General features: G+C 42.1%; 1 protein-coding gene across 2 annotated transcripts in view; it reads right to left on the bottom strand.

The window, feature by feature from the left end:
- bmp6 (bone morphogenetic protein 6) overlaps positions 1-10,713 on the bottom strand; it is a 23,740-nt gene extending 13,027 nt beyond the window's left edge. The window contains exons 1-2 of one of the 2 annotated variants that reach the window (XM_057012681.1): positions 9,754-10,713; positions 3,656-3,787 (exon numbers count right to left, since the gene is read on the bottom strand). In XM_057012681.1, coding sequence (XP_056868661.1) covers positions 3,656-3,787; positions 9,754-10,156 — 535 coding nt within the window. In that variant the 5' untranslated portion in view covers positions 10,157-10,713. The remainder of the gene's footprint in view (positions 1-3,655; positions 3,788-9,753) is intronic. The other variant, XM_057012682.1, reaches the window with a different exon arrangement.
- Positions 10,714-12,548: the final 1,835 nt, after the last annotated feature.

The following is a 12,548-nucleotide window of genomic DNA, read 5'->3' as shown; positions in this document are numbered from 1 at the left end:
ACTGTGCACAGCAGTCTGAATCAACAGGTGGACTGATGGGTCTGTCTGTCTGTCTGAAAAACTGCTACACCAATAACTGCCCCTAATTCACAGAGATGAATTATAGCCTGCTCTGTTTTTATATAATTCTTCTGACCTCCTCAGGAGCTATTGGCCAGTACGGTAACTTAAATCACAACATGAATCGAGATATATCAGAGTTTTTCCAGTTTCCTTTAAAGGCTCCACATAGATCCTGTATCTGAAGGGACCTTTAATATCATTTCAAAATCAGTTTTTCTTCATTGCAGCATTTCAAATCAAATCATCTTTATATATCAGCGTTTTTTACAATCAAAACTTGTCTCTAGGTGCTTTACACAATCCCAGGGCCTGAGCCCCAACAAGCTACAGTGGCAGGAAAGCTCCCCTTTAAGAGGAAGAAACCTTGAGCAGGACCAGACTCATATAGAGGGACCCTCCTGCTGATGCGGGGCTGGTTTGTAATGAATGGTAACGCACTGTGTCACGTCCTGTTTCTACTGTAGAGATCTTTGGTGCAGGGTGTGTGTTTGGTTCATTTGAAGTTAAGTACTCGGGCAATTCTAGTTACTTGCCTACTAAAATTCAAATTACTCAAATACTTGACTTGATATTCTGGTCCGCTGAATGCTCAGTATTATAACGAGTATTGGCATTAGCATGGATTGAACATCTGTTTCACCCAGTGTTTCACTCTGTGTCTGCTCAGTGCTTATTAGCTTATTTATGGCTCTGGAGGTGAGACTCAGTGTTTGAGGAATGGTTCTGCAGTTCGGAGTTATCCGAAGTTGGGTCCAGTTGTATCAAGGACAAAGTAGCTGCTGTGGAGCTGCCTAGCATAGCTACAGCTAGCAATCGGCCAGCCAGGGTGGCTAGGTGATGATTCACAGGACATGTGGCCCAAACCAAAGGCCCACGGTGCACCAACAACCAACCAACTGTTAAACATCAGATCTCTTTTGTGTAAATCCATGTTAGTGCACAACCTGATAGCTGATCATCACTTTGATTTACTGAGGCCTAGAGGCTCAGTATGTTGGCTTGAATGAATCAACTGCTCCTACCCTTCTTAATTATCATATACCTCGTGGAACTGGACCAGGAGGGGCAGTGGCAGCAATCTCTCACTCTAATTCATTAATTTACCCTAAACCCAAACATGTCTCCAGTTCGTTTGAAAGCCTGACTCTTGGCACCACTCGTCTAAACTGGGGGGCAGAAAAGCCAGTTCTGTTTGTACTGTAGTGGTATATCGGCCTGCTGCTAGGCTACATTCACATTTCCTGTCTGAGTTCTCCAACTTCTTATGTAACTTGGTGTTCAGAAAAGAGTTAATCCCTCCCTGCATAGCCCACCATCAGTCGGAGGGTTCCCCAATCATATGTGCCCGGTCCTGCTCTAGGTTTCATCCTGTTAAAGCGAAAGTTTTCCTTCTACTTTTGCTTGTTGGCGGGTCAGGCCCTGGGATTCTGTAAAGTGCATAAAGACAAGTTTGATTGTAACAATAAATAAAGATGATTTGATTTGATACCATTATTATTAAATTGTATGCAGCATATTTTGAAAGCCCGTCGTTCATGGATATAAATATACACATGCCCAAACCTCCACCTGCTTATCCCTCTATTACCTCCCACAGGTTACAGCATTTAATGCCCTGCTAACAAGATTGAAAGAGAACCATGTAATCACATTTTTCAAGCGTAATCACATAATCCTGTCCACACAGAACCATTACACATAATGTCAGCATATTGTTTGAGGACAAACATCCACTCAGAGAGACTATCTCAATTCCACCATGCTGCATTCCATGCAAGATGATAAAATGAAGACTGGGCACAGATTTTAATGCTTATGAAAGAGTCCCAATGTTGGGAGAATAATTTTCTGTAATTGCTCCCTTGCTGAGGTCTGTTGAATGATAGACATCCCAGGTATGGCCGCTGGGCCGTGCTGTATCGGCTTCGCATTGATTGACGTCTGAAGGACAGCAAGTGTCTGTGTAGGTGGATGTGTCATACCTGTGTGTCAGTGGGAGACCTAATACCGTCGACCATTTTCTAGGATTAAGATGTGGGCCCACTGAATTGTCTGCTTTATTTGAACAATGATAACATTTATGGTCTTGTCCCGATGCTTCAAAAGGGACCACAAGGTAACTGTATAGTCACACAAATGTAGGTACAGTAATAAACAAACACAATAAATTGTAGTTTGATTATTTACTTTGTCATAAAATGTATTAAGGTAAAACAGATAGGCCAAAGCCTCACAAGCCTCTGCATGTTCATGTTAAGGGAAGTTTTATAAGTTGTTAAAGAAAAAATAAAGTCTAAAAAGGCATTCTGCAGGGTAATTCTTGAAAGAATTAGCCTGTTCTGCGCTTTGTCATTTATTTTGTTGCTTTACGAAACTTGTGTAAAGCCAGGGAGAACCTAATGTGGGATTAAAACATATTTATGTATGCAAAGTGTTGCAAAGTGTTACACTCCTGTCTATAATCAAGCTCCTGTGCCTGTTTTAATGCTTAGCTCTGTGTGCACGCAGAGAAAAGCTCAATGACATTAATGGGCGGTAGTGATTCCCCCAAAAGCTCCTGTATAAACAAGGACTCATTTCTCTGGACGTCACACTGAACCAATGAGGTGTCAGTGAAATAGGACACAATGCCTTTTTTACATTTAGAAGGAAATTCCACAAAATGAGTCATTAAATGGGACATGAAAGAACCAATACAAATAGTAGTACTTTGACTTTGTTAACAACAATGTAATTAGGGATGAGTTGGTGTCACCATTCCATGGCCAGATAAGTGATGGCCTCCGCTTCATTTTAACCAAGATCAGGGCTCACAACTATTGACGGAGGCGCCAGTTCATTTTTCAAATACTCAGCAGTGGAAATGGGGCCATACAAAGTGGCACAAAGCAAAGTACCAATGAGAGAAAGCAGTTTAAAAAAAAGAAAAGACAAACACTATCCCTCACCCTAATAAACCATAAATAATCTGGCTCAAGAGGTTAACAGGTTAACAGGTCCATTTTGCCATATTTTAACATCATGCTGGTTGGTTGTGGTTGTGTGCTTTTCTTCTAAAAAGAAACACTAGTGGCTATTTCATATGGACCCGCACAACTAAACACAACTAAACACTGCAGCCACAATCACAAAGCAGACAAACTAAACACTTTACTGTCTGAATAATGTGAATAACACAGCAATTCCGAACTGGAATCATCAATCTCTGATTTCACTTTACATTATGGGATTCAAGGGAAACACACTGGCCAGCAAACAAAGGTTCCTCTTGCTTTATCATTTGTTAATCCAATTAAATAAAAGCTGCTACAAATCCATTGGCTGCATTTGAAGATCAAACATTTTTGATGCCGTTGCCAGGTAACCAAATGAAATCCCTTTGAGACAACAGGTGGGATATAATAGCTTTCAAAGATGCCATTAAAAGCAGTATTTATTGGGGAAATCAGTGACTCTGACATACTGAAGATCTGATCATTTGGAAAAAAAGGACACTTCTGAGCTTGTTCCTTCTTCCTCTTGAAAGATTCTCCATCCTTGCTGCTTGCCGTCATTACCACTGAGATTTATATAACAAAGGATGACTACTTACTGCTGTCTTCATGGATCATGACCTGCAGACCCAGTGGAAATCGCTCCCCTGGCTGCTTGAGATATCTGCCACCATTCAGCACATCAAGTGAATATTCCATAAACAGATGTACTCCTGTGGTTTGTGCTTGCACTAGAACGCATGACAAACAAAAGATTACTGTGGGTTTAGGCCTTTGTTTATTTATGCCATGTCAATATAGGAATGGCAGTCATCAAGAATCCTCTTTGATTCACCTGCCAGGCAGCCATGGGAAACCACGGGAAGGCTGAACGCTTATGTAGTCTAAGGAGTTTTACAATAGGCTGTTTATTTATATTGGTCTATGTGTAAAGCTGTTTACACCCCTGCATGTGTGCTTTCATACCCGTTGGAAATATCTTTGTGAGTCATACAGTATGTGTCTGTGTGTCTTTATCCACCCACAGCAGTACAGGCTGCGGAGTCCTGCTATAGCGATCTGTGGTTAATGTCTTCTTTTAGACAGCAGGTGAGCATGTGTGTGTGAGTGTGTCTGTGTACATGTGTGTATGAGCTCAACCGGTCTGGTCTCAGAGTTAGTGAAGGAAGCCAGTGTCATGGCCCGGAGATGGATCTCTCCTGAGGGATCAGATAAATAAGGAAAAAAAATCTTTGAAAAAGGGTTATGCAGCTGTTTCCAAAGGAGAAGTCAACATCGTGGTGGCTTTGCATTCCACAGGCAGAAGATAGAAAGATCTCCCTCTGTGATAGAGTTTAGGAAGTCAATTTTCCCTCCTTCTCACTGTGTATTCAACACTTTCTTTTCCGTGTCTGCCCATTCCCCTCTTGACTACTACATTTACCCTATCGTCACTTCTCCGTCAGCCTTTGTTTCCGCTCAGCGCGACTTCCTTTGGAGCGCTCACTGCAGCCATCATGCTTTAAACCTAAGTACAGGCAAAGGGTCTGATCCACTGATAAATCAGGTGGGGGCTGGCTTTGATGCCCATGGGCTGACTTACCTACAAGATCTAGTGCTTGTTTTACACAGAGGCACAGCTCCAAACACAGGGCTGGTAACCAGAGACCTTCTGATCCAAAAAGCAGGTGGACTGATCGGGAGAAAAAGAAACTGTATTGCTAATGCTACTGTCCTCAATGTCAGCATAATCTTCTTGGGGTTGTGTGACTGCAACAGTGTAAAGATACAACAATCAATCATCTCAGAGAATAAGGGCAAATGATCTCCAAATAGTTTCTATGCTTATCATATAGTTTTTAATAAAATATATTCAATCACAGCAAGTAAAAGAATATTTTATTACACCATTCCACATTCTTTATATATCGTTTTTGATTGCCATGTGCATTTCTGCTTGATTTAAAGACCGTTTCCTTGTGGCTCAAAAACATCAGACTGGAGATTTAAACACGGTATTTAGCAGACTGGTGCATGGAAAGTATCCATCGAGGAGGAAGGACGGGCAGAGTTTCCTGCTGCATATCCTCAGTGATAAAGCCTCACAGCAATGGGATACATTTTTCTTATGAGAGAACTTTAGTCAAAGAGTTAAAGTTGCACCATTTTGGACATGAATAGCACAAATTTTGTTCAAATGTTGTTCCTAGCTGTTATAGGAATCATGTAAGTGTGCAAGAAAATGAAAGGAACTTATAAACACAAACAAGGTCTACTTTTTTAAGATGACTGAGTCACTATTGGACATGTCTTGCCCCCTTTCCTCCTCTGTGGTCTTTTTCTCATCTCACTCCTCCCTGCCTTTGCCCATTTCTCCTTTTTCCAACTCTTCTCCTGTCAGTATCGTGTTTGGAAAGTCAGTCCGCAGGTCAGCCTAAAGTTCATAAATTAGTCAGCGGTGGCGTGGTTGAAAGGGAGGCTACTTGCTCGGGAGGCTCAGCAGCATTTACACCCATATGGGGCCTTTTTTCTCTTTGCAGAGCGAGGCTGTTTTTTCAGGCACGTCCTCTTACAATGACAACATGCATACATCACATACTTGTGTCTCAGATGGTAACAAGCTGGTAACAAGAAGGATGGTTCCTCAGATAAGACACAAGTCTTAAATCGCCAACTTCTATTATTAGAGACGCGTAATGGTGTTACACTGAAAGTTGTACATGAAAGTTGGGATGAATTTATCGAGATAATAGCGGATAATTTTATTACAAACCTATTTAGAAACCTTTTAATGACATCATGTCCATATAAATGAGAATATACAGCCTTCTTTAACTTCACTAAAGGCTTTAAATTGGCTTATTTTAACTGCCAAACATTATTTGGGTGTTGCTCTTTCCTTTCCTTCTGCCCTCCTCTCTCCACGGGGTAGTAAAGATAAATCTCCGCAGGCTTCTCCTTGGCTTCAATAATGTGACAGCGGGAATGTTTACTGTGACATTTATGCCATTCCTGTTGGCCGCACTCATCTTCATTACCAGGCTGAGCCTCTCCTGGAGAGCACACAACAAGATCGTTATGGTAATGGCTGAATTACTAGGCCCACGAGGACATGCCAAGTCAGAGTTCAATGGTTCACAGGTTCATGTGTATAAGGTCGGTGGAGAATAAATTCAACACATTGACCAGCTTTAACCTCAATCCCAGCGTACTGAAAGTAAACTCAAATGCGCTGCCATACAGATTTAAATGTTTCCATGAAGACTTTGATGAGGCAAATAAGGTGCAAAAACTCTGGAGTCAGGTGCAAGGACAAACCCAGTGGGACCACACAAGGAAATGGAAAGTGATGCTGGTTGCTGGTAAACCAGTGATAGAGGGAAATTATAATAGATGACCGTAAGGTTTATGAATTAGCACCTAATATAATTTGTTACCACAGTGCTTCAATGCGTTATGGAAGAATTTGTGGAATGTGATTTTACACCCCATATATTTTGGACCTTGGTAAATATTTCAGTTATCAAACTAACAATATGTGAACAGCTAAGCAGACGCAGCACTTTAAATAATTCTTTAATATGCATTTATGTGCTTGTATATGTGCCTCTAATTTGTTTTACTGCATATCTAATCTATTATACCATGGATAGACCAGTTTGCATGTATGGTTCTGTCTCTCTTTCACATATTCAGATGTTACAGACACAGCTTTGCACTAAGGAACAAGACCAGGTTAATGATCTGCTTCCCTCATAGACCCTTTCACAGAGGAGGTGAGAGCTTTACAACACTTTACAGCAAAGCAGATCAGGAGTAAAAAGTATCACGTATTCTTTTACGGCTAACGTAAACTCGTGTTTTGTCTCACTTGTTTCAAGCACTTAGCGACACTGGCAGAGGTTACCTGAACCACTAACATGGAGGACTGCACTTGTGAGTTTTAGAGGAAAGATTAAACAAGTAAACCTTGAAGGGCACAATAACTCTTTAGTCGTATTAAAACTTCAATTAGTTTCGTCTCATTCGTTGCTGGATTAGCAGCAGCATACAGTGTTTCTGAATGATTTTTACTGAGCTTGATTAAGAATAAGGCTTAATCATAATTAAAAATGAGCCTTAAATCATTGACTATTCACTTAGTCCCATAGACTTTTTGATAGGTGAAGGAAAGGATGGCAGCATATCGACCCATTTGTGACTGGGCACTTCTCCCGCAGCAAGTCACCTCATTTATGGTGAAAAGAACCGACGTGTGAGAGGACAGTGAACTGCAATAGAATAAATATCAGAAATTCCTCTGTGTCTGCACCCTGATTATTCCTGATAAATGAGAGCAGAGGGGGTGCAATCAGATTTTCCACCAGGGTTATCAGCCCTTTTCAATAGATTGTTACCAGCCGCGAGGCAGCCTCGCCTCACCTCCTTATCTCGTCACACTCCTCCATCCCACTCTCAACTGGAATGTCAAGTGATGGTCAGAGATGACACAAAGATAAGAAGAAAGCAAGATGTGTAACCAAGAATGGTGCTTATCTCCAAGTCCGCTGAGGTCCTGGCAGAAGTGTAAGAGTAAGTTGCAGGAAAAGGTATCATCGAGGTAGGGGGAGGTGTGTGACAGAGAGGGCTTCAAGTCTAAATAGAATGTTTGCTCATAATCTGCCAACCTACGTGTTGCTCAGGAGTGTGTGTGTGTGTGTGTGTGTGTGTGGGTGGGGGGGGGTGCTTATCTCTACCAAGAGGAAAAAAATGTGATTGCATTATTATTTTTTTTATGTTTGTTGTAGGCTTGGAGTAAAAAGTAGAGGACAACAAAAGCTGTTATTTAAGACCGAATCATTTCTATCCCTGACCCACCAAGGAACAGTGGCTGTGAATTATCTGACTATGACAAACTACGACATCACAAATCTATGTTGGCTAGTTCTTGTTTGTTTTTTTATTTAAATGGTGGCAAAATTACAGTTGTTAAGTCCTTTTTAAGATATATTTCTGATATTCCTTGTTCCACTTCTGTCTAATTCGATATGCTGAATGTAGATTTTAAATGGCAGGTGTTTCTTTATTCTGCTCTAATCTGAGGAACTTTGCAGGAAGAATTTCAAGGTTTACTAAAGTTCCTAAAGCTCCCCTGAGCATCAAGCAACGGACTCTTTGATCGAAGCCAACCAATGACGTGATCGTGGTGGTGTTGAGAGATGTGATTCACTGCAGAGGAAGTGGCTTAGCTGGGCTTAAGCGTTAAGAAATGTACCCAGGCATCATAAGACAGGGCAAACAGCAGTTAATAAGGGCATTGCATTTGAGAATAGGCCCGGGTTTGTCTAGATCCCACTAATCTGCAGAAAAGCCACTTTTAAAGCCTCTGGTTTGTTTGCCTTTATAGCGTGGGAGGTAGGCTGGTAGAAATGTTAACTGTTGACATAGCGAAGAGGTGCAGCGACAGCTCAGCCTTAACCATCCAAGTGACTGTATGGAGGAGAGGCAGAAGGAGAAGAAACCAAGAGCAGTCATGATGACCGAAAACTGTATTAAAGGTTAAAATAATTTAAATGTATTTGCGTTGCAGAAGATATTGTGGAAGTAGAAACCACTTAAACAATCTCCAAAATTAAGAAAAACATTCATTTCTGTGTGGTCATTGGAGCCACAAAAAGCCAAGTACCTGCCTTTAAAGACAGACAGACAGACAGATAGACAGACAGACAGACAGACAGACAGACAGACAGACAGACAGACAGACAGACAGACAGACAGACAGATAGATAGATAGATAGCATCAGCACTACAGTATTAGAGGTCTGTGGCTGAAGGGGATGGCAACCTAATCCCCAAGTCGCCCCAGAAATCAGAGGAATTGTTAAAACATGCACAGAACCCATTTAATCAAAGTAGAGGACCAGATGTGCAACAACATGGGAGTGTAAAGCCCATCTTCTAAAGCACAGGACGACCACAACCACTGACACAGTAATGTTTAAACTGACACACACACACACACATATTGCAGGGATGAAAGTTCTACTGTCATCAGGATGCCTTTAGTTCCCACAGTGAGTGACATTCCATCTGGATTTAAGCCCCCTTGTCCGCCAGTCCAGCACCTCTGTTTATCTTCAGGCACTCTGTTTAGACTCTCCCAGTAAACACTGAGAACTGCTCATGGATGGAAGGCCATTTAGCTTTCATGTTCCAAGTCGTTATGATGAAAGTATCCCTCTTCCTCGTCACTGGAGCTAATTAAGGACAAATCCACTGGAGAAACACAAACACTGGGACATACAGAAACCGTGTCTTGCTGCGCTTGAGGTCAACAGCCGAAACAAGGCTTTTATATACAAATTCCAGTGGAGGCGATGGATGTCTGGGATCTAAGCTGCACGGTTTAGAGATGACACACTGGGAGACCGAGCACATGGATCGGCCAGTAAACCAGACGTATAATGGGAAAAATATACAGACAGAACATGTTGGTGTTCTTTTTTCCTGTTTGAGTATTTAACATGTGTCGTGGCTTGTGTGGGTTTAGTTTAATTAGGGAGATTGTTGACTATTGTTTCCATGAACTATGAGCGTCTGGTGTGTAAATATAGTGGGCTCCCCTCACCCCATCTCCACCAAACACCTGTTCATCCTTCAAACTTCTTACCTCAGTGAGAGATTAGGGGACGAGCACTGAATATATACATGCAACATGATGGCTATCAGTTAATCTTACCTAGATTGACGAAGCTCATTACCATATCTGCATCATTAAGAAAGGCAGTTTCTTGGTATGTGGCCAGAGGAAGACTCTGGGTCGTAGAATGATACCTGCTCAGTTTTACTTCCACTGGGATCTTCTCTTCCCCAGATATGGTGTTGTATAAATCCAACATAAAGAGCGGAGCGGAATTGTACTTTCCTTGTGACAGATTTGGTTTTGGTCTGTGTGGAAGTCCAAGGATGGACAGGATCTCCTTCTGCATCTCCCTCTTCTCGTGCGTCCGTAGCCGCCGGTGGATGAAACCTAGGTGCACTTCGTTGTTTCCATCCAGTGAATAATTGCTCCCCGTGACGAGGAATGTGCAGTAAAAAGCGCTCCACATCAATCCAACCAAGGCAAGACAGCAGTTGGTCATGGTGTTGTCCTGCTGTGCTCTCCGGAGTCCCAAATGTCTCTGAGTCGGAGCTGCAGTCACTAAATATATAGGAATATAAAGATATAATCACACGTAACGATAAGTCCCCTAGAGCGCACGGATACCTCGCAGATGAAATCCAGGGAAAAAACTCATGAATCAAGCCATTTGAAATATTTTCTGTGGAGAAATGTGCAAAACGACGTCGGTCCAGTTTTCATTTCTGATCCCCGTAGCGCGCTGTGCTGCTCCGGGATAACGCGCAACATGTGAGAGTCGATCCCGGGCACTCCGTTCTATGTCGGTCAAAACGCAGCACCTGACACAAACTGCACCAGTGGAGGAAGAACAGAAGCTAAATAAGAACTCATTTTACTTGGACGAGTATATTTATGTTCGTAAAACTAAGATTTGCCTCCGTTGCGCACTGCTAAAAAGCGCCGTCTGTACCAGCAATCACCTACTCCCGAAAGTTCTGTACGACTCCGACAAGAATCCGCAGGTTGCAGTCCACAATATCTAGTACGTGCGTTCGTCTGGTGTGCACGCGTTTTCAAAACCGCCCACACCACGCTCTCTTAGCCAGAGGTGGAGCTGGGGGGGGGGGGGGCGGCCACTTCCACCATCGCTTTTCCATATTTTGTCTGCAGCAGAGTGCGCTCGCGTGGAAGAAAGAGACACATTCACGGTCCATATGAAGTTTTGACACTGCGTTCTTGCATATTTTGGAATGATTTTTTGGCATTATTCTTTAATAGAAAGAATAGAAAGCCTCCATTGGCATTACACAGACACCTTCATGGGGAATCGGTCTCTAGCTGGACCCCAACAGAAACCTAAATACCACCAGTCGGGCCACTCCACTGCATCCACGGTCCAGCTGTTGCACGGAAACAGCAGCTCAAATCCCTAATTCACAAAACTTTCCAACCTGTGGGGGATATTTTGGAATGGCATTCACTTATATTGCCCTCTCCCATCTGTCCTTCCAGACTTAGCTGTGTTATGTCTTCAGGTTCTCTTCAGATCCTGATGGTTCTGGCTGATAGTGTCCCTATCTCCACCGACCAATCCTATCTGCATGTGAGGAGTGAGAACCAGCATCAAAGCAACACATACCACATGCGCGCAGACACAAAAATATATGTTTTAAAAAAGGGAAAAGGGCCATCACGCTTTCAGATTTTCAGCTGCTCTTTTCTGAATTTAGTGTTCAGTTTAATCACCTCCACCGAGGTTCGGTGACACCCGGCATGTTTGCTTTTTAGGGAGATGACTTAAAAAGTTGTGATGGAAAACTCTGATAATGGGCCAAGGAACAGATGACTACAGTTTAGTAATGTTCCAAATTCTGCAGGGACTTTGACTAAAGGGCTTTGATCATAAAGCAAGCTACTGTTGCGCAACCTTGTATTACTATACTGTAATATACTACTGTTATAAGTCACAGTAGGTGGGGAAATGAGCTGCTTGGCAGGCTGCTTTTTTCTACTTTACTTGTGTCTTTAACATTTTGCTTGACATTAAGCAAAAGTGTGTGTGCATGTGTGCACAACTGCAGGTGATGCGTGTGTATTCTGGGTGAATTGGAAACAGCGAAGAGGAGGAAACATTAAACAGATTCCTGTCATCACAATGTCTAGACAGGACACCTCCTCACTCTAATGAGGTCTTTGTCGATCAGGATCCTTTTTTTTTTCTTTTTGCTCTCAGATAGACACACTCGGTTAGAGTCTTTTATCTTCCTGAGACGTTTTTATTAACAACCATTCAAAGTTCATGCAAGAGTTCACACTGAACTATCCAAGTGCTGTTGCACTTTTTTTTCACACTCATAAAGAGGCTTGTCTAACGTGTTGTAGAGCTCTTGTACATGGGGCTCCTTGTCCAAAAAAATTGGTTGCGAGATAAATCACTTTTTGGAAAAAAAAATAAATAAAAAATGAGGCTTTAGTGTTTTTCTGAATCAGCTTATTCAGTAGCAACGTTTTAATTATGTAACCTTTGTTAAACAGCTACATTTTCGCTACCATCTGATGTTATAGTGGGGCTGACTGATCCTGAGCTGTGGGAAGAACTTTCTAAAAAGTAATCCTCTTTGTCTAATGCCCAATGACATGAATCAGAGTCACACGTAAAACAAGATTTGGGTTTTTTTGAGGATACCAAACAGTTCAGTGATATAACTGATGCACACGCTTTCTCTCAGAGTGCTGCGTGTATAAATGAGGAAAGGGATGATATTACCTTATGGTTTCAGTGTGGTGTATGACACTAAAGCACTAAAACAGAATATACTATAACTAAATTGCAGCATCTTTGCTATAAGGAATGATCCTGCTAGCCAGTCAATATGCCTTTCCAATTGGTAGAAGGGCTCCCGATGGACCAT

This window comes from Takifugu flavidus, chromosome 17, assembly GCF_003711565.1.
Source record: "Takifugu flavidus isolate HTHZ2018 chromosome 17, ASM371156v2, whole genome shotgun sequence".
NCBI lineage: Eukaryota > Metazoa > Chordata > Actinopteri > Tetraodontiformes > Tetraodontidae > Takifugu > Takifugu flavidus.
Note: the sequence above shows the minus strand (reverse complement) of the source record. Positions and strands in the feature narration are given on the sequence as shown.